Source organism: Ochotona princeps, chromosome 9, assembly GCF_030435755.1.
Source record: "Ochotona princeps isolate mOchPri1 chromosome 9, mOchPri1.hap1, whole genome shotgun sequence".
In the NCBI taxonomy this organism is placed as follows: domain Eukaryota; kingdom Metazoa; phylum Chordata; class Mammalia; order Lagomorpha; family Ochotonidae; genus Ochotona; species Ochotona princeps.
This window is the reverse complement of record NC_080840.1, coordinates 28,324,896-28,343,578: the sequence shown is the minus strand read 5'-3', so window position 1 is coordinate 28,343,578 and position 18,683 is coordinate 28,324,896. Positions and strand designations below refer to the sequence as shown.

The 18,683-nt window shown below is 35.9% G+C and overlaps 1 protein-coding gene across 2 annotated transcripts in view; it reads left to right on the top strand.

Annotated features, from left to right (window-relative positions):
- Positions 1-18,683, top strand: part of ZFPM2 (zinc finger protein, FOG family member 2) — a 452,842-nt gene that overhangs the window by 217,152 nt on the left and 217,007 nt on the right. For both annotated transcript variants that reach the window (XM_004580673.2, XM_036498458.2), the window contains one exon: positions 6,948-7,066. In XM_004580673.2, the coding sequence (XP_004580730.2) occupies positions 6,948-7,066 (119 nt within the window). The remainder of the gene's footprint in view (positions 1-6,947; positions 7,067-18,683) is intronic.

The following is an 18,683-nucleotide window of genomic DNA, read 5'->3' as shown; positions in this document are numbered from 1 at the left end:
CATAGTTTGCTTTATAAATTAACTGGCAGTTGATCTTTTAAATGAACCCACTTTAATGCCTACCGATATGATGCAGAGTCTTTAAGATCAACCCTTCCACCTAGTTAGCTTATTTGTTTTTTAAAGGCAGTCTGATGAAGTATGAGAGGGTTGGAAATCCAGATTCTGAGTCCTAGAATCAGCAGTAACTTTTCAAGTTAAGTTGATTTCTCAGCACAAGAAATTTGATAGAAAATCGTAACCAGTCTGTTTACTAGCTGTGACACTACCAGGTAGTAAGCATTGTGGAAAGTATCTAGAAAGCTGCAGGTAGAGATGTGGAAAGCATATACAAATCACTAAAAGAAGAAAGTGGTAGGAAAATATAAGTCATAAATGGTATAATTATGAGAATTTTAAAGGGAAGATCACATTTGCACTTAGAGTAGGAGAGACTATAAACCAGTGAATTGTTCATCATAGGATTATAGACTTGCATTATACTAATAACATGGGGTGTTTGAACAAATAAGCCACACAGTTAAGGAGTTAGAAATACAGCAAGACTGGCTATGCACTGCACTTCTGAAAAACAATCAGTTGGGTATAACTTAGGAAACATGTAACTATGAAGACATCAAATACCCCAAAATTATGCACAAATGCAGTTTGATCTTTAGAAAATATGTTTTAAGGAGCGTTTTTTCATGAAACTATAATTTCAGCAATATAAACAATAAACAATAAATAAATAATAATAAATTTAGAAATAAGCATCTTTGTGCTAATGTTACAGCATGTAAAATTTATTTCTCTGAGCTATGTGGCATACGGTTAACAGTGCCAGGAATTCAAGTATATTCATTGATGTGTTAAACTTTTGACATCTTTATGATTCTATTTTTCACTGTACTTTCCATTTTTTCCATTGTATTTGCTATACTTGTTCTCTGAAAAACTCTAATGAACACTACTCTTAGACTGGTTATCTGTACATTTTTAATTATTCATTAAGGGTACTAAACAGTTTACTATTCCTTCCCTAATTTAAAATGTTACGTCATGTTTCTCACATTATTTCTACTGTGAAGTAACTGCCATCCTTTGGCTCTCCAATATGGTAATCTAAAACTCACCTCCCCAATTCCAAAAGAAGTCTCATGTGCACATTTTAATCAAGAAAAATACATCCTAATCACAATCAATATTTAATAATTTTTAATCTGTTAAGCCTTGCAATATGTTTTTCTTTCGCTATCTCTAAGACCATTTCACCATGTTATAAACAGGACTATATATCCTAGTTAACTGCAGGCACTGAGGTAGAACATTATCTAAGAAGTCAATGAACAAACACTAAAATTCCTGATGGAAAATGGAATAAAAGATACATTTCTCTGGGTGCAAAAAAATGCTGAAATATTTACATAAGTTTTTCATAATATACATTTTCCATGACTTTTTGTTGAAAAAGATTTATATATGAATGTATGTATATGAATGAATAACAGAGAGAGAGAGAGAGAGAGAAATGAAGGATAAAAACAGACAGAGATGAGAAGTGATGAGAGATCTCCCATCCACTGGCTCATTTGACAAGCGGTTGCAACAGCCAAGACTAGGCCAGCAAAGCTGTGAGTGGCATAGGCTCAACTGCTTGAGCTGTCTTCCACTGCCTTCCCAGGAGCAGTAGCAGGAAGCTGAACCAGTGGCAAAATAGTTGGCTCTCGAACCAGACATTTGATATAGATGCTGATGCCATAATGGTGTGTGTGTGCGCGCGCGTGTGTGTGTATAAGATTTATTTATTTTTATTTGAAAGTCAGATTTACAGTGAGAGGAGATAAAGAGGGAGATCTTCTGTTTGGCTGGTTCACTCCCCAAATGGCTGCAGTGACTGAAGCTGAGCCAATCCAAAGCCAGGAGCCTAGATGGTCTCCCACACAGGTACAGGGTCCCAAGCTTTGGGCCATCCTCGACAGTTTTCTCAGGTCACAAACAAGGAGCTGGATAGGAAGCAGGACTGCTAAGATTATAACCAGCAACCATAAGGGATCTTGGCACGTGCAAGGCGAGGTCTTTAGCCACTAGGCTACTGCACCGGGCCTCATACTGGTGGTTTAATCTACTGTACCACACTGTCAGTCTCTTTTCATTAACTGAAATATCTTGTATGTATAATAAATCTAATATGTATTTAATGAGAATATATATGTGTGTTTATGTACACACACATATAGACTCATTGATATCAGCATACATACTGTTCTGTTTTACTACGTACTTTTTTCAGTTCTGCTTTTATTTTATTGGATAAACTTAGTCATATGTCTCATGCAGTGTTGTGAAAAATTAGTTTCACATATACACTCAGTAAGAAGGAGATGGAGGCTTGGTGAACAGCTTTCAATTCTCTATATAATTTTGTATTTTTTTCATGACACATTTTTGTAGGTATGGAGATTCTCTCTTCACCTCCCCTTCCCTCTTCCCAATTCACCCATTCACACAATTACTGCAAGCCATGAAAAGCAATGCAGATTAACAGACTGTTTGTTGACTAAATAAATATTGTTGGCTACAGCTGAGCATCTTGGATATCCTTGAGGTCTGTTGATATTTCATCCTACATATTTCCTAAAAATTGTTCCTTTCTCACCTGTTACCAATCAGGAGCTCTAGTTGATTTTGAGTTTCTCCTTCAGAGCTCCTATTCAGAGATGAAAGCTCAGCTTCTCTGACCAGTCCTCCCCAGCCCTGACCTGTGTGTGTCCCTCCTGCTGGTAGACTGCCTTCTGGCCACTGCTGTCACACTGCTGCTTCCTGTGTCTGCTAGTCAAGGCCTATTATTTCCGTGAACGTTCCTCACCAATCATCTGGCTCCAAAACATAACCCTCCCCCTGCTTTTCCCGATTTGGATCAGGCAGTGGCACCGGGTCAGTCTGTGACACGCAGTGTCGTCTGAACGGTCAGAGAGAGGACTCTGGCAGCCAAGATGCACACTGTGTCAGGTTTCCTGAGCAACACTGTTGGGACTCTGTCCTCCTTTGAGGAGCTGAAAGGTCGCCAATGGCTGCAACCTCCCTTTCCTGAACGTTCCCAGATTCCTGTAGGAACCAGTTACATTACAGGTGAATATTTTCAGACACCTGGGATGAACTGTTTCTTCCTGTTGCTTTGTTCATATAAATGGATCATAAGGTAAAGAGCAAGTTATGGCCATACCTTTCTCTCAGACTTGAATCTGGTCTCTGTATATGGAATTTATTTTGCACATGAATATGAAGTTTCCACCTGTCATTGTTATTTCAGATAGTAGAATCTATTTTATAAACACCTAGAATTTTCCTGCTTTATTACAATAATACTGCTTCTTACATGCATGTTTCGTTTGTTCTCCATCTTTGAAGATAATTGACATGTTCCAGTGAGTCACATCATAGGAAAAATATCCAACATCAGAATTAGTGCTTAAAGCCAGTCTGGATAATAAAGTAAAAGGTCTCAAAGCTTGTAATACATATCAGATTTGCTACCATATCCTTATAAATTTGCTTCCTAAGCAACAATAATTTCTATGACTTCATAGGAACTATAGACAGGAAGCATTTTACAATCTTAAGAAGTGTTGTGATTTAACTTGCTGTAGGATTTAGAAAAGTCTCGTATCTTGTTTTAGAGTCTCTAGGTACTGAATGCATCATGTGAAAAGGGAATGTTTCTATTTTGCCACCACCATTATGTTATCTTTTCCAGTACAATTACAACCTAATTCAGTGCTCTTTGTGTTAGACTAATAGCTTCTGATTCACTGCTGTCACCCAGTACCTCTTTGTGCACTTTAATGCCATCTGCAGTGCCCCCAGCACTTACCTAGGATGAGCATTTTTCTCAAAGTAGAGACTCATCTTTGGCAAATCATTAATGGAACATCAAAAAGATCCCATCTGTTAGAGTTACACATGGCTAAGATCAGAATTATCACATATCTCACTTTTTTCTTTATTCTTTTTTTGCTTTTTTTTTCCTCCTCATTCTTATCCACACAATAAATGTAGTTGTCAGCAGGATAAGTTCATGTGCCGGATAAGGTCACAATTTCATTTAGTGACAACTTCCAACAGTAGGAACTTACAAGGTTCGATTTATTAAAGAGTCAGCAGGGATAAGATCACTGCATGGCCAGCCTGATTTATCAGGGTTTGACTGGAGTACTTGAATAGGGAACGTCGTATTTCAAGTTTATGTTCAAAACTGTAGTTTAGTGTGTGTTGTGGCTGTATGACTCAAAAATTGAGAAGGAAAATTAGAAAAGATACCCATATAAGGCAATTTGTAGCCACCAACCAAGAACTATCATTTACGGAGCCAAGCCATGCTTAGATATGGATCAATATAACATAATATAAATGGCGCTATTTGTTTTAGGATGCAGATGAAGTATGCCGTTGTTAAAGCCTGAGCAGACACATGTAGTGGCAGGATCAGGGTCTGGCTGTGCAGAGAGTCTGCAGTGAAGAGAACTGACTCTTCTGTGTATCTTGCAGGCAGCTGTCAAATGGTTAAACCATAAAAAAGCCAGAGCCCTGCCATACTTTGGCCACCTTGTCTGACTTTGAAAATGTTTTGAGAGTTTTAGAATCTTTGAGCGCTTTTTGAACTCAGCATGACTTCGGGGCTGTCCATGTTTGATACCATGATGTATATAATGTTTTCCAACCATGAAGAAAATATAAATATGGCTTCTGATGCTATAGCCTTCTGCTCTAGTAAAGCCTGATAAATATTATGAGTTAATTCATGTGGTTTGCTTTGAAAGTTGGTTATATATTTAAAACCAAGTTCAAACCAATCGGAATTTCATTTTCTGCAAGTGAAATTTGATCTCCTGTCATCTCATTTGCTTGCAGCCATGTCTACTGTGAAATCTGAGCTTAGAGTGAAGAGGTGTTCTGTAAACACCATATATGTTTATGCCGTCAACTCAGTGCTCAGCTCAGTCGAAGCATGATTGCTGACAACTTACAGTCCTAACTTCCCGTCTGTCATCTTTCGGTGCACTATTTTCCTATGGTTGATTTTCTTAAGAAGCAGAAAGGATCCTGTTAAAAAGAAACAAAACAAATTCTCAGTAGAACTTTCAGTGAAAACAGAAGTTTGAGGGCCTTCTGATGATTTAAATTTTTTTTCTATCAGTGAATTTCTTTTATTTGGTGCAAAAACTGAGTTAAGATTGTGAAATCTTCTGGGTGTTTGGTAGTGATTCTGACTTAGAGCACTCTTGTTAAAGCAAAGCTAATGTAAGTCTGAGTAATCACAGACTTTTAGAAGTATGTATTATCAAGAAGATAAGAGAAACAGCCCTCAGCTCTAATAAGATTATCTATTGCAAAAATTGATTAGTCTATCCTATGTGTCTCAAATATTTTCTGTGAACTTAACCAGCATGTTCAAAGTAAAGCTTTGGTTTGAGGTTTGAGGAATAGCTACAAAAACATGAGCTAGATGGGAGAAAAGAAATTGGAATCTTTCCTCCTACTCCCTATTTCATAAATGAAGCATAATAGTAGAAGTTGAAGGTAGATGTAGATGAGTTGAAGGTAGAAAGTTGGACAAATGAGCTGTGCTAATGCCATAATATAAAGAAATGCAAATGAAGAAAACTTTACGTATATGTCTCTAAAATCAACTTTTGGATATTAAAGTTGAGATAGTGGTATAATGTATTATCAAAATCTTCACACACTTTATTGTACTCTGCATTTTTCAAATAGTCCATAGCACATACAATGTTGATTAACAAAGAATAAATACACATGAAAAATCTATAGATGAAGGTATTTATACTTTTGAGATGAGAGTAGTTATTGCTCGAAAAGCAGTGGGAAGTAAACGTAGTGGAATATTAGACAATGAGAATTCAGTTTTGCCTCATAATTTAGAGAATCTTCTTGAAGGAGAGTACCTTTGAGTTTGATCTTGCCACATAAATAGGGTCCACTAAGGTGGGTGGGTGGAATGTGTCTGTGAGATAGGAAGAATAATTCTCAGACGGGCAGAAAGAAGTGTTGAAAGAATTATCTGATTGAAAGGAAGAACACAATGGGGAGAGTGGCAGAAAATACCTCACTACATGGTAAGTGAATAACAATCCAGATGTAAACTAGGATTAAACAAAGCCTTTGAAAATATGTAAGGTATTTAAGGATACTTCATTGGAAAAAAAAAGGCTAAAAATTGCAGTTCTTCTATTTGGGTGATTTGTTTCTTTTATTTCATGAGACGTGTGGATGTTTGAAAACATTTAGAATACACTCATGCACAATACGGGAGTTAAATATTTGTCTCATTTATTCAGTATTTGATTTCTGCTCTGCCATGGAACATGATTACCAGCCTTGGCAGTATGAACATGGGTAATGTAGACTCCTACCCATAATACTAAAAAGAAAAAGGAACAATTTTGTCTAGTTTTCTTTGAAAAGGCCACAAGTTATAAATGTGGCTGATTTATGCTATAAAACTAGTAGTAATTTCAGAAAATCATGAAAGTAATTTTAAAGACTCTAGAAATTGCTCTCCAGTTGCCTTGAGTAAATATGGAATTTCAATCTTAAATCATTGTTGTAATATTTATTTTCTATCCATTCTCGCATTTAATCAGTACTTTTTGAAGAAGTGCCTTTCTTTCTGGTTTCACAAGATTTACTAAAGAGAATTTACTACATTAGGTGATGCCTATAAAAAGGTACAAAAAAGAATTTGAACTGAATTTGAATGTAGTCATAAGGACATGTTTTTATTTCCTCTAAGGATAACAAGATCAGTTGTTTTTCAGACAAGCTAATTAATTATGTATGAAAGTCCTGAGACAACTTTGCATTGAAAGCAAACATACAACAAGAGTTAGCTATTGTTAAGCCACATTTGAAAGTATTCTAAAGACTTCTGTTTTCTTTGTTTGTAGGAGAGCTGGAAGTGTTTCAGAAAGATGGGGAAAGAAAAATTCAGAGTCGGCAGCAGCTTCCAGTGGGGACAACCTGGGGACCATTTGCTGGAAAGATGGACTTGAATAATAATTCACTGGTATGTACATGATCTGAGTGACTTAGCTTTTTCCATGCTCAGAAATGATCTCTGCCTGCATCTCTGTGAAGTCACTAAAAGAAACTGGTTTTGCTTTTTCATGGAATAGAAAACTGGGATATTTTCCAAGTTGATTGTCTCTGACAGACTATACAGAGAAATTTAGAAACAGATTATACCCATCTTTAATGGTTAGCTACAAAGATAATTTATAAGGTTATTGCCTTATCTACTTAGCCAGGCTAAAACTGTTTGTGTTTAATAATATATACAATTGCCTTTATTTTTAAGGTGACACAAATTAATTGTCATACATTTCAGGTTTACATTAAGAGCAAGAAATAAATAGCTTTATCATTGCTTGATAATACAGTTTGTACCTTAAATAGTAAGAATAAATTATTAGCCTTACATTTTTTGCTGTGAACAGTTATCAAAAGTTCTGAGATCAGAAAGTCTGTTGGTTGCTTTGTAAAATTAGGTAGATATACTTATTAATTGTTTGAAAAAGTACTAGATGATTTGTTTAGAACTTAATTTGTTAATGATATATATTAGTTGCCTGTTGCTGTTTCCAATCTTTAGAAGTTTTGTGACTTGAAGCAACATAGGTTGATTTTCTTGTAATGCTGGAAGTTGAAAGTTCAAAATGGCTCTCATTTGAGCTACAAATGAAGCCTCTAAATAGTTGCTTTCCCTTCTGGAGGCTCTAGGTGAAAATCTGTTTTCTTATCTTCTCAGCTTCTCAAAGTTACCCTTTGCATGGCTCTCTGCCACTTCAAAGCCTAACTCCCATCCACATTCTAACTTGGACTCTGTCGTCTTCTGCATTCATTTGAGGGTGTTTATGGTTTTTTAATAACATTATAATCCAGGCTAATTTCTCTTTTTTTAATCCAGTTGATTAAAATTTGAACTTCCATTTGTTTATTTAATTTCCAATTGGCATATAACAACAACAAAAAAACTCAGATTAGAATGAGAATTTTTTGGTGGCACTATTTTGCCTACAGCATGGAATAAAATAAGATACTAGTTATTATCTTCCTATAAAATCATAAACTTGAAACAAGGAGAAAAATGTTTCCTACTCACTAGAATATCTAGAATGTGTGTGTGTGAGTGTGTGTACGTGAGTATTTTTTCTCATGCAAACGAAGTCCTTAATTCAATGCCATTTACATGGGACATCTCATGGCTGTTAAATAATTTGATCTATGCTGTGAGGACATAATAGCTGCCAGAGGGATTTTGACAAATGCACTGAGTTCAGCCACATTGCATTCCTTCATCAGTTTATTATGTGAAAGAAATTCCTTCTTCACATTGTTACATGAGAGAAACTGATATTATAGATCTTTGTTTAGTCAGTACTATGTCGATATCACTGAGGTTACTGGTTCAACTTGAAGTCATGATTGCAGTAAGAAATATTTATGTCACCAAACTTTTAAGCAGCGTGTGAAATTCTACAAACATGTTTCTTACTTGCTAAATCTGTGTTTTTATCTGTAAACAAATGAGTTGGGAGCAAAGACAAGTGAACTTTCTAATTGAGACTAGATATTTAATAATCTGGGAAGTTTATTTTAAGTTGTGCAGTACAGCTGCTTCAAAAGAATTTGAGATGTGGTCTTAGGAACACTGCATGTCTTCTTTGGTTGCATTGCATTAATGGACTGTTAGGTTGATGCCTTTCAGAAACAATATTAATTATACTCATTTCTCGAGTTAATGAGTGGTGAGAATAGCAAAAGGGAGCCTGTAAAAACATAATAGGTTGATTTAAATGCCATTTTAAACTCCCTTTATCTGGGGGTTACTATTTATGCCCTAGCATTGCTTGAACTTTTCATGTAATATTTATTTATTACTGTGTCTTAGCAGACTTTAGTAATTTCTGTATATTTTCTCAAAAGTGTACAATACCTGGAATGGTACTTAACAATAGATGCTTGAGATGATGAACATTTTCCTCTTTGCTATACAAAAAAAAAAACCCTCAGCATTTAAAAATATTTATGATTACCCTTTAGCAGAATAATTTTGGTTCTCTTATCCAGTGTTAATCTATGTTATACAGAAAATACGCCTGCTTGAGAAAGTTTTATTTTACATAGAAGTAATTTCCTAAATGTTATCATTTTTGTTTTAATATTTTGATAATATGGTCAAGTTGTTTATACCATAACCAAATTTCTTAAAGAAGTCATTCTATAGATATGAAATTTTCAGAATTTGGGATATTACTTTAAACATTTAAAGTCTTTAGGCTATCAAAAGTCAGCAATATGTAATCATGTGTAGAAAACAATTTTTTAATTTCAAAAAAATTTTAATGATTTATTTACTTTTATTGGAAAGAGATTTACAGAGAGGAGAGACAGAGAAAAATCTTCCATTCACTGGTTTACTACCCAAGTGGCCACAATAGCCAGAGCTGAGCTGATGATCCAAAGCCAGGAGCCAGGAACCAGGAGCTTCTTCCAGGTCTTCCACATAGGTACAGGGTCCCAAGGCTTTCACCATCTTCTACCACTTTTGCAGGCCCCAATCAGAGAGCTAGAAGGGAAACGAAGCAGCCAGGATAGAGCTGGTGCCCATATGGGATCTCAGCGCATGCAAGGCAAGGACATTAGCCACCTGCCTACTGCACCAAGCCCTAGAAAAAATAATCTTAATACTTGTTTTCTTCTTTTGTTATGTTTTATATGTCTAATTATATTATTAAATATACACTTTAGTGTAAAACTTCTCTGCTTCACTAAAATGTACTTTTAAAATATTTTGAAATAGCATCTTCTACAAAATGTCTGTTTTATGCCATTAAAACTACTAATACTGTTTTTACTACTATTGACACTGGTGCTCAATAATTAGCTAATATACACTACACACTTAATTATTTGTAGACATTGTGTGGAATATTGAAAATTGATTAGCTCCTTTAATCCTCCAAGCAAACCTGTAAATTTTAGTCTCCTTTAGCATTTTTTTACAGGCGATAAAATAAAGACCCTGACTTTTGATCCAGAATCTACATTATAAAAATTCTGTGCCATGCTACTGCATCAGTATAACGTCTACAACACGATATGAACAGAGTAGGACTATTAGAGATATGTTTATATGACTTCTAAATTTACAGAAATCTCTGGGAAAATATGTAATCATTAGAAATATGCTTTTCCTTTTTACCCTGAAGAAAATATTCTAAGAATTCTTTGCCTGCTTGAGCAGTTAAGAGTTAATTCAAAGTGGCAATTTTATTACTTCTGTACCAATTGAATAGCACTGTAAGATATACTTTGTATCATAAAGGTATATTTTCCTAATAACTACACACACACACACACACACACACACACACACACACACACACACATTTCATGAACCTTCCTTACCCAAACTTGAATCAAATTTAGATTAGCACACTCTTAAATTGCTTATTTGCCAGCCAATGTGATGTTACTCTGCTCAACCTCACAATGTTGGCTCAGGAGATTCTGCACATTAATTAATCCAACACAGTAATTAATTGAGTCACCATGCCAGATGTCAAATCCTTTTTATATCTTTCAAGTCTCAATGTTGAAGTGCGTTAGCAATATGCCACCTTTGCAGATCTGGCATTTTGAGAAGTAGAGGCTATAGAGAAACAATAAGTAAGTGGGATTTATAAAAGTTATCTTAGGATCATATATCACACTGAGAATACACAGAGTATCTTTTGCCCACACTTTATTATCTTGATAGATATCCCATGCATTAAAAGTTTCATAGCAGCATAGGGAAAACTTTTAATTGGGCTAGATGTGGGCCAACTACATGCTTTAGTTCACATTTAATACTTACACAAGCATAAGACATAAAAGATTAAGTTATTTTTAATTTTTTTTCCAGTGGAGAACTTTTGTGCTTTGAGAAGTTAACCCTGATGCCAGAATCCATGCTTCAGTCTTAGAAATAGTGTCTCTAATACAGGGAGGGATACTATTACTACTTTGCTTAAAGAGATTTGCTTAAAGAAAGATTAAATTGAATAGCATACCTAAGTTTTTGACAGATTTTAATTACTCTAGAGTTCTAGTTAATCATCTAAGTGGATCTTTGAAATCAATCAAGCTCAAATCAAAGAAAACTCACCAAATTAAACAAGTCACACTGCCAGTCTTGGTGTTTGGGACTTTCTCATGTCCAATTTGAGAAAGGGGTTTGTCAAGGCATCCACACTGGGATTAAAAAAAAATCCAGCAGAATATTCCTGGATCTAGGAATGGGTCAATCCTAAAGAGTTTTCCTGTGCCGATATGGAGGTTATTGAGTACCAGATCTACAAAAGGCAAGAACCCAGGAGAAAAAACATGGTGTTGAATAAAGGAAGTCCACTGGAGAATTCCTTCCTGTTTGGGGAGGGTAGTCTTTCTGTTCAGCTGATTGAACAAGGCCAACCCCACAGCACAGAGGTAATTACTTGATCTCCTGCTCACAGATTTAAATGTTGATATTTTTCATAATATTCTCTCAATTGACATATGACATCAACCATCACAAGTTACAAACATCTGTGATACAATGTCAGTTTGAAATTTTGAGGTCTGATTTTATACTCCAATAGACTTATTTGCCAGTGTGTGCACATAAGCTTCCCTCTAGCATATAAAATGTCATGGTGACAAAACTTCATTTTGAAAGGCTTGTAGTTTTATTCCTTGAGAAACCAAAATACTGGCAAGAAATGTTTAAAATTACTCTGCTTTGCTTAATATCAGCTTTGAAAGTATTTTGGAGTTTATCTTTACATTTTATGCTTTTAGAGTTTTTCCCATATTTTCCTAAGGAAAAATCCTTGTAAATTTTGTCTGCAGTTGGACAAATGTAGAAAGCAATGATGATTATTTGAAATATTGGTTGTCTAAAACTCAGGTTCCAGTTTCTTCCCTCTTTTTCTTTTGAATATAACAGCTCCTAGTCGCTAACTAGACTGAGTGGATTTTGCCAGGTGCTGGAATCATACAACATGCTTGCTTAATTTCATAGAGCATAAATAGAAATTGCCAGATCTGTTAACACATAATAATAGTCCAATCACTATCTAGAATTTGGAGAAAAATCCCCTCTCATCCTGTTCAGTTAAGGTAAAATACTGCTTGATTTTTCCTTCAGAATTTGTGGCATTAGTTCAACCAGTAGGAAATATATATACAAAGAACTTATAGAAATTTTGTTGATCTAATAATAAAATCATGCATCTATTAAATTGCCTCTTACTGGTTTTAGCACAGTTTTCTTCATGGAAATGTGGTTGAGGAAAGAATTAGAGAATCTTGAGCCAAATCATTATAATCTAGAATGTGTGGATGACTTGACATCTCTTCTTTTAGCTCTACATCTTCTGATATTTATGTATGATTATATTCATGACTAAAATCTTCAAGTTGTGCTCTAAACATATCCTATAACAAACATATTCCTACTCATGTATCTGCAACATTCACCTCGGTAGCCACGGCTGCTTTGAGGAAACATCTGTGACTTTTCTCCTTGTGATCCATTTTTCCAGTCTCAGGAATGAACTCACTGCAAGATGAGCCGAGTTAAAGCACCAGGGAATTCATGTTAGCAGAGTTAATCTTCAATCAGTGAGATACACAAAATGTGGATGGATAAGCACCCCCACCTCCTCATTTCTCTGCAGGGAGAAGAGAGGTGTCCTACACCTCATCCTAGAATTTTCCACTAGAATCTAGCTTCCTTTGGATTGACAATGTACTTTCATGGTCTTCTTTCCCTTTTCTTCTCACTTCCATAGATCCCCATAGGAGTTTTAGAAAATATTTTCCCAGGTAACTATTTATACTCGAATCAGTCTCAAGATAAGTTTATGCAAAACCCACAGGAAGAAAGGTATAATACTTGAATTAAAAAACTTATCATTGAGATTGTAGAAGACATGGCTATGTTTACTCTTTTAGGTTTACACAATTTGGGATCTCTTCCACTGGCACTTACTAAGTACTCAATAAATGCTACTCAAAAATCTAACCCAATTGATTTTACTCAAGGAATGTGCTCTTAAATGCCACTTATATGCTCCCCTCTTTCCAATTTCTATGATAGAACTTAAGTGATTTTGATGCAGGACTTCTTATTGGTTCTTATATTTCTTCTCATTGACGTTGACATCGTGAATGATATCTTCCTTCTGAATATTCATTTTAATATGGGCCCCTTACTACCACACTTTTGTGCATCTCCTATCTTTGTGGGTCCAGGCTCTCCTTAATTTAACTGTGCATGTTTCCCAAACCACTTCTGGCCTTTCTTCTCTTTTCCCGCTGTGCTCAGGGCATCAGGGAGCTTATCCGCTTGCAATGTTGCAGCTACCAAGTTACAAATGACATTTAAATTAAAGAAAGAAAAGAAAGGGAAAAGTCTAACCTTGGCTTTTTACCCTTTCTTTAACAGCATATTTCAAGTGTTTTGTGGGACTTTCCCACTTAATTTTTTTAACTGAAGAGTTACAGAGAGAGTTTACTACTGTTTCTACCAATAGTCTCTATTCCTCCCCATCATTTATAACTTCAGTCACCTTTGATTCCAGGGTGGTCATCTCCTTTCCTTCCGCCACAGGGAATTCCTCTCTTCAGTTCGCCCGTTTTACTGCATATCTGCCTCCTCCTCTCTCAATGTCAAATGCTTGTTCACCCACGAAGTATCAAGCCCACAGGTGCATCCTTATTGCTTGTAACAGTTACACTCTGCTTTCTATTTAAGCATATTCCAGGGTTGTTCTTTTTACTCTCAAGAATCAAATACTGTAACTTCTGTGTTTTTAGTTTCTTTCTCTTCTACTCCCACTGTTTTAGCTGAAACTACTTCTTCCTTAAGTATCACTGTATTCTTTTGTAATTTTGACCTTCCCTCTTTTTTTCTACTCAGATCATACTATATACCAAAAACAAAACTTGTCACTTAACTCTTCTGTTTAAATTCATCCTAAACAGGCCTGATACAAGGGATCAATGGCTATATCCTCACTTTGCAAGTGCCAGGGAGCCAGTTCATGTCCCAGTTACTGCACTTCACATCCAGCTCCCTGATTATGGCCTTGGAAAACAGTGAGTGGAAGATGGCCCAGTGCTTTGGGAGACCTGGAGGAAGCTCCTGGCTTCTGGCATCAGATAGGCTCACCTTTGGCATTGCTGCCATTTGGGAAATGAACAAGTGGATGGAAAATCGTTCTCTCTGTCTCTCCTTCTCTCCATAAATCTGCCTTTGCAATAAAAATGAATAAACTTTTTTTTTAAAAAAAATAGTTAATTCATCCTAAACTCATTGGAAGTGGAAAAAGGCCTTTATGATACGAATTTCTTACATTTTTACCATGTTTCTACTCTCAGGGTAGGCTTTTGTCAGTCCAGACTTCCTGCAGTGCTCCAAGTATTTTCTTCTAGAATATGCATTTAACTATGGAATTGAAAAGGTCTAGGTTTCCTCTGCTGTCTTGCCTCATCATACTAACTCCAGTTCTTATTAGAGACTCTGCTTAAGGTCAAGTACAAAGAAAACTTTCCCTGAGATCTTGTTCTAGAATATACAGCCACTCCTGAAATATTTCTCTGATTCTCTTGGTTTAGCAGGATCACAGCACTAATCATGTCAAGTGTGAATTCTTGTGTACATGTCTATCTCCATTGCATATTGGATGTTTCTTCTCTTTCCTCTTTGAATCCTGCTCCCCGAACCCCAAACCTGGAATAATGTCTAGCTTATACTGAAAGTTGAAAGAATGGTCTCTGAATGGTCTAGCAACTTAGTTCCCTTCATTTTCCCCCAGGATCAGTGAATGAGTCATACTTCTTCAGCAAGGTTGCTTCGACTTCCCTGAAATGTTTTAACAGTTGCCATTTCTGTGAGGTCATTGCTGCTTCTGCGTCCAGTCTGCAATGCAGTGACCAGTGTGAATGCCATATCGTGCCTGCTTCATATGTTTACATACTTATGTTATTTTATTCTCACTTGAGTAGAAGGCTCGGTAGAAGACAATGACTATGTCTTTTTTCCTCAGTTCTTACCCAATAAGGAGTTATGCCAATGATGATTTTCTGATAAATATTGACTAAGTTTTGTGTAAGATTTGCAACCCTTTGAGGCAGTTAGAGAGAATGAGGTGTTGAGCCCATTGAGGCAATTATGATTTGTTTACAGCAGAATCTGTTTTAGATCCCATGCTATGATATGGGTGAAGGCCAAGAAGGTGCTCTGCTCTACCATGCTTTCTGTGAAGTCTCATCCAGCATCACACTTTGCAGTGACAAACCATCTGGGAAATTCCATCTGTCTCTGCTTGGAGACTGAGGTGGCAGTCGCCCACTGTGAGCCATTTTCTATTAACTTCTTGGATAAGATCAGTCAGATTTATACTGAATTGATGGGAACCATAAGAGCAGGTTTGTTCCAAGAGAAGACAAATGTACTGATTCCTCTAATTGGGCTTAAGCCAGTTTCATTCACGGATGCCCTAAGGTTCTAGTAGTGCAAAGACTTCTAACCTTTTTAATTGTACCCTGTTCCTCTTGGGAAATGTTGGTAAAATTCATTATTGATGGAGGTTGTAGATGTGTCCCTTCAGGAGGGCAGAATCCTGGCTTCTCTAACATTGTAGCAGCTATGTGGAGAATTAATGGAGGCTGAGTATACAGGGAGCTGCTCAGAGACCTGGAAACAAGACGCAGCATCAGCATCTTGGAAGATGATAAATTTGTCTTATAGAATTTGTGTATGTGTGCACGTGCATGTAGAAGAGGTAATCGGGAAAGGGAATAAGTTGGTACTGAGATTTTGATAATCAAATGCATCCGTTAGAGAATGTGAGTTACATAGGAGGAAACTTAACACCAAACAGCTACTTTATTTTGTTTTCTCTAGACATAAATTAGGAAGGTAGGAAGGCCAGCTGCTTATTTATCTGAAGGGAATGGTTATAATATGTAATGCATGCCTACTGATAATGTTGGCCATAAGTGGAGTAGGATTTTGCATGGGAAAATAACGTTGAAATGAAAATTTAGATTGTGCCTTTTTTTGAGGCGGTAATGATTACCCACCTTCAAACTACACCTTTCTGTGTATAGTGAGTCTGTCTAGTAACCTCAGTTTCACTTTGAATGACTTTTTTCTGGATGGTTGAGCATTTCCAGGTTCTTCACATTTGGGCTTGAATTTTAAAAGTAGAAACACTAAGTCAATATTATGTGCCTTATATAGACAAATTTATTTATGCACCTAGCTTGTTCTCCTGTGCCTGAAATTTTAAAGACATTTTGCCTTTGGTTTATGACGCATAGCTAAGCTGTTTACCTATACCTAGGTCCCATATGAATAAATAAGGAGCATCTTTTTCTTAAGATTATTTGTGGTTCTCTTTGTCAAGAACTTTATAAGTGAAGATGATCTCTCCATAGTTATTAAAACACGTGTCAGTGTTATGTGCTAGTATAATTAACCTCTGAAAGAAAAGTTCCTCATTTCATCAAAGCTAATCTACTGGGACTATATATATGAAGTTAAATCTGAGGAGTAGCACTATCTTTTTCCACAGAGTATTATGAAGAGCAAAGTTAGAGAGAATGGTGGGAGCTGTCACTTTCCATATCTTTTCTGCACATCAGGAACTCTTTCAGGAAATTCCTTGTTGCAGATTTTACTGCCCCCGTCATTTCTGTTAGCCAATAGCCATCCTTGTCAAGTTCTTGCCTCCTGAAGGTGAAGGGGTTTCTATAGCATTTGTCTTCCCAGTGCAAATTATAGAATATAAATCTTTGAGAAATATTGTTACTAGGATTAAAGTTATAAAGAAAGACAAAGTACTGTGAGGACTGGTGGCTTCAAAAGTTGGTCAAAACTATGGTCTGTTGTTTTTAGATAATTCTGGCATGGCCGTTAAAGTTTGTCTGTCTGACTTTTGATAAATTGCCATTCAACAGCTCTTTTAAAGTACTTGGGCATTGTGCACTTGTTTGTTATCTGCATGGTTATGGTAAGCAAGGCAGTGTTATTGAAAGAGGATTTAGTGGAAGTCAATATGCCATATACATAGTACATTCAGTAACTTGGAAACAGTAATGGAGACTCTAGTCAGAGGTACCATTCTGTATTCCTTCTGTTAAAAATAAACATTATTTGAGGGTAACTGTTACACAGTTATAACATATTAGACTATGTATATAATGGTGCATAAATTTGAATTACTTTATTATTATTATTCTTATCAATAAGTTGTTTACTGTAGCACTCAGTAGGCATTGGTGATTCTTGTTGCCTTGTGAGATTCTCCTAGTGAAGTTACTGTAAAGCTCCAGGTTGATGATACATGGTGACTTTTTCCTGCATATATTTCTAATAAGAGTAAAACGCAGAATAGGTGCCATTGTAAATTGTGAGATTATTTACAAAACTACTTTTTGGAGACTAACATCTCTTTTACTTGTTAATTTACATATTTAATTTAAAGTTTTATTAATCATTTACTATTATATCACTTTTTTCTAGAGAAAGCAAGAGAAAAGTCCTATGGCAGAAGCCACAGTGCTTTTGTAACTCAGTACTCAAAATGGCAGCCATCATTGTTGCGAAACTGCATTCATTTAGTCTAACCACACTGAAAGGAAAGGAATTATGGAATGACTTAAACCACAAGGTGCTGGATGGCTCTGATCTTGCACAGAGCATTTCCACCAGGAAAGTAGATTTGCATAATAGTTACCATACCCATGAATAGGGAGAACATTCCAATCAATATAGCAGTGGGAGAAATCACAAAAGAAAATTCAGTTAATTTGAATGAGAAAATGAAATCATATACTAGAAATGATCGTAACTAAAATCCAAGATTAATAAGTAAGACATTTGTTAAAGTAAGTCAGTGTTTTCTCATTTCTGAGAGAATTCTGGCTTTCCACATAGTTGGTGATCAATGACATCTTGATGAATTTATTCAGAGATTAACTTTGCAGATATTAGAGATACATTATGTGATTTATATCAAATCTAATGGAGATTGGAGAACAGAAGCAATTTACTTGGTGTGCTTTTTCTCCTACAGTCATTTTGAGGAACATATACTAACACACTGTAAAGATCAAAAGTGGGAAGGAGAGTAGGGAGAGAGCCCTTGATGGGGTCAGAACAGCCTGATTCTACTCCCTCCTGTTATTACCCAAAGTGGATGTGCTATCTTGAGTAATCACACATGCTCTCAGTTTCCTCATTTGTAAAATAGGGTTATTACACCATCTCTACATCATGCAGTTGTAGTAAAATTATATAAAATTATATGCATTTAGTCACTTTGAAAAATATATGATTGTTATACAAACCTAGATTACTTTTTATTATGCTTGTGAATAGAAACTAGATTTTTCATTCCTTTAGCTCCTGAAGCAGTCTTTTGTCCTCTCTCCGAGCATATTTGAAAAGCACTTTGGATTGTCATCCTCTGAATACATCTTCATACACATGTGCACATATGTCTCATACATACCTGGACATGCATACTTACTGATTGGCTGGCATGAACATTTTCAGGCCTTGCAGTCTAAGACAGTGCAAGATA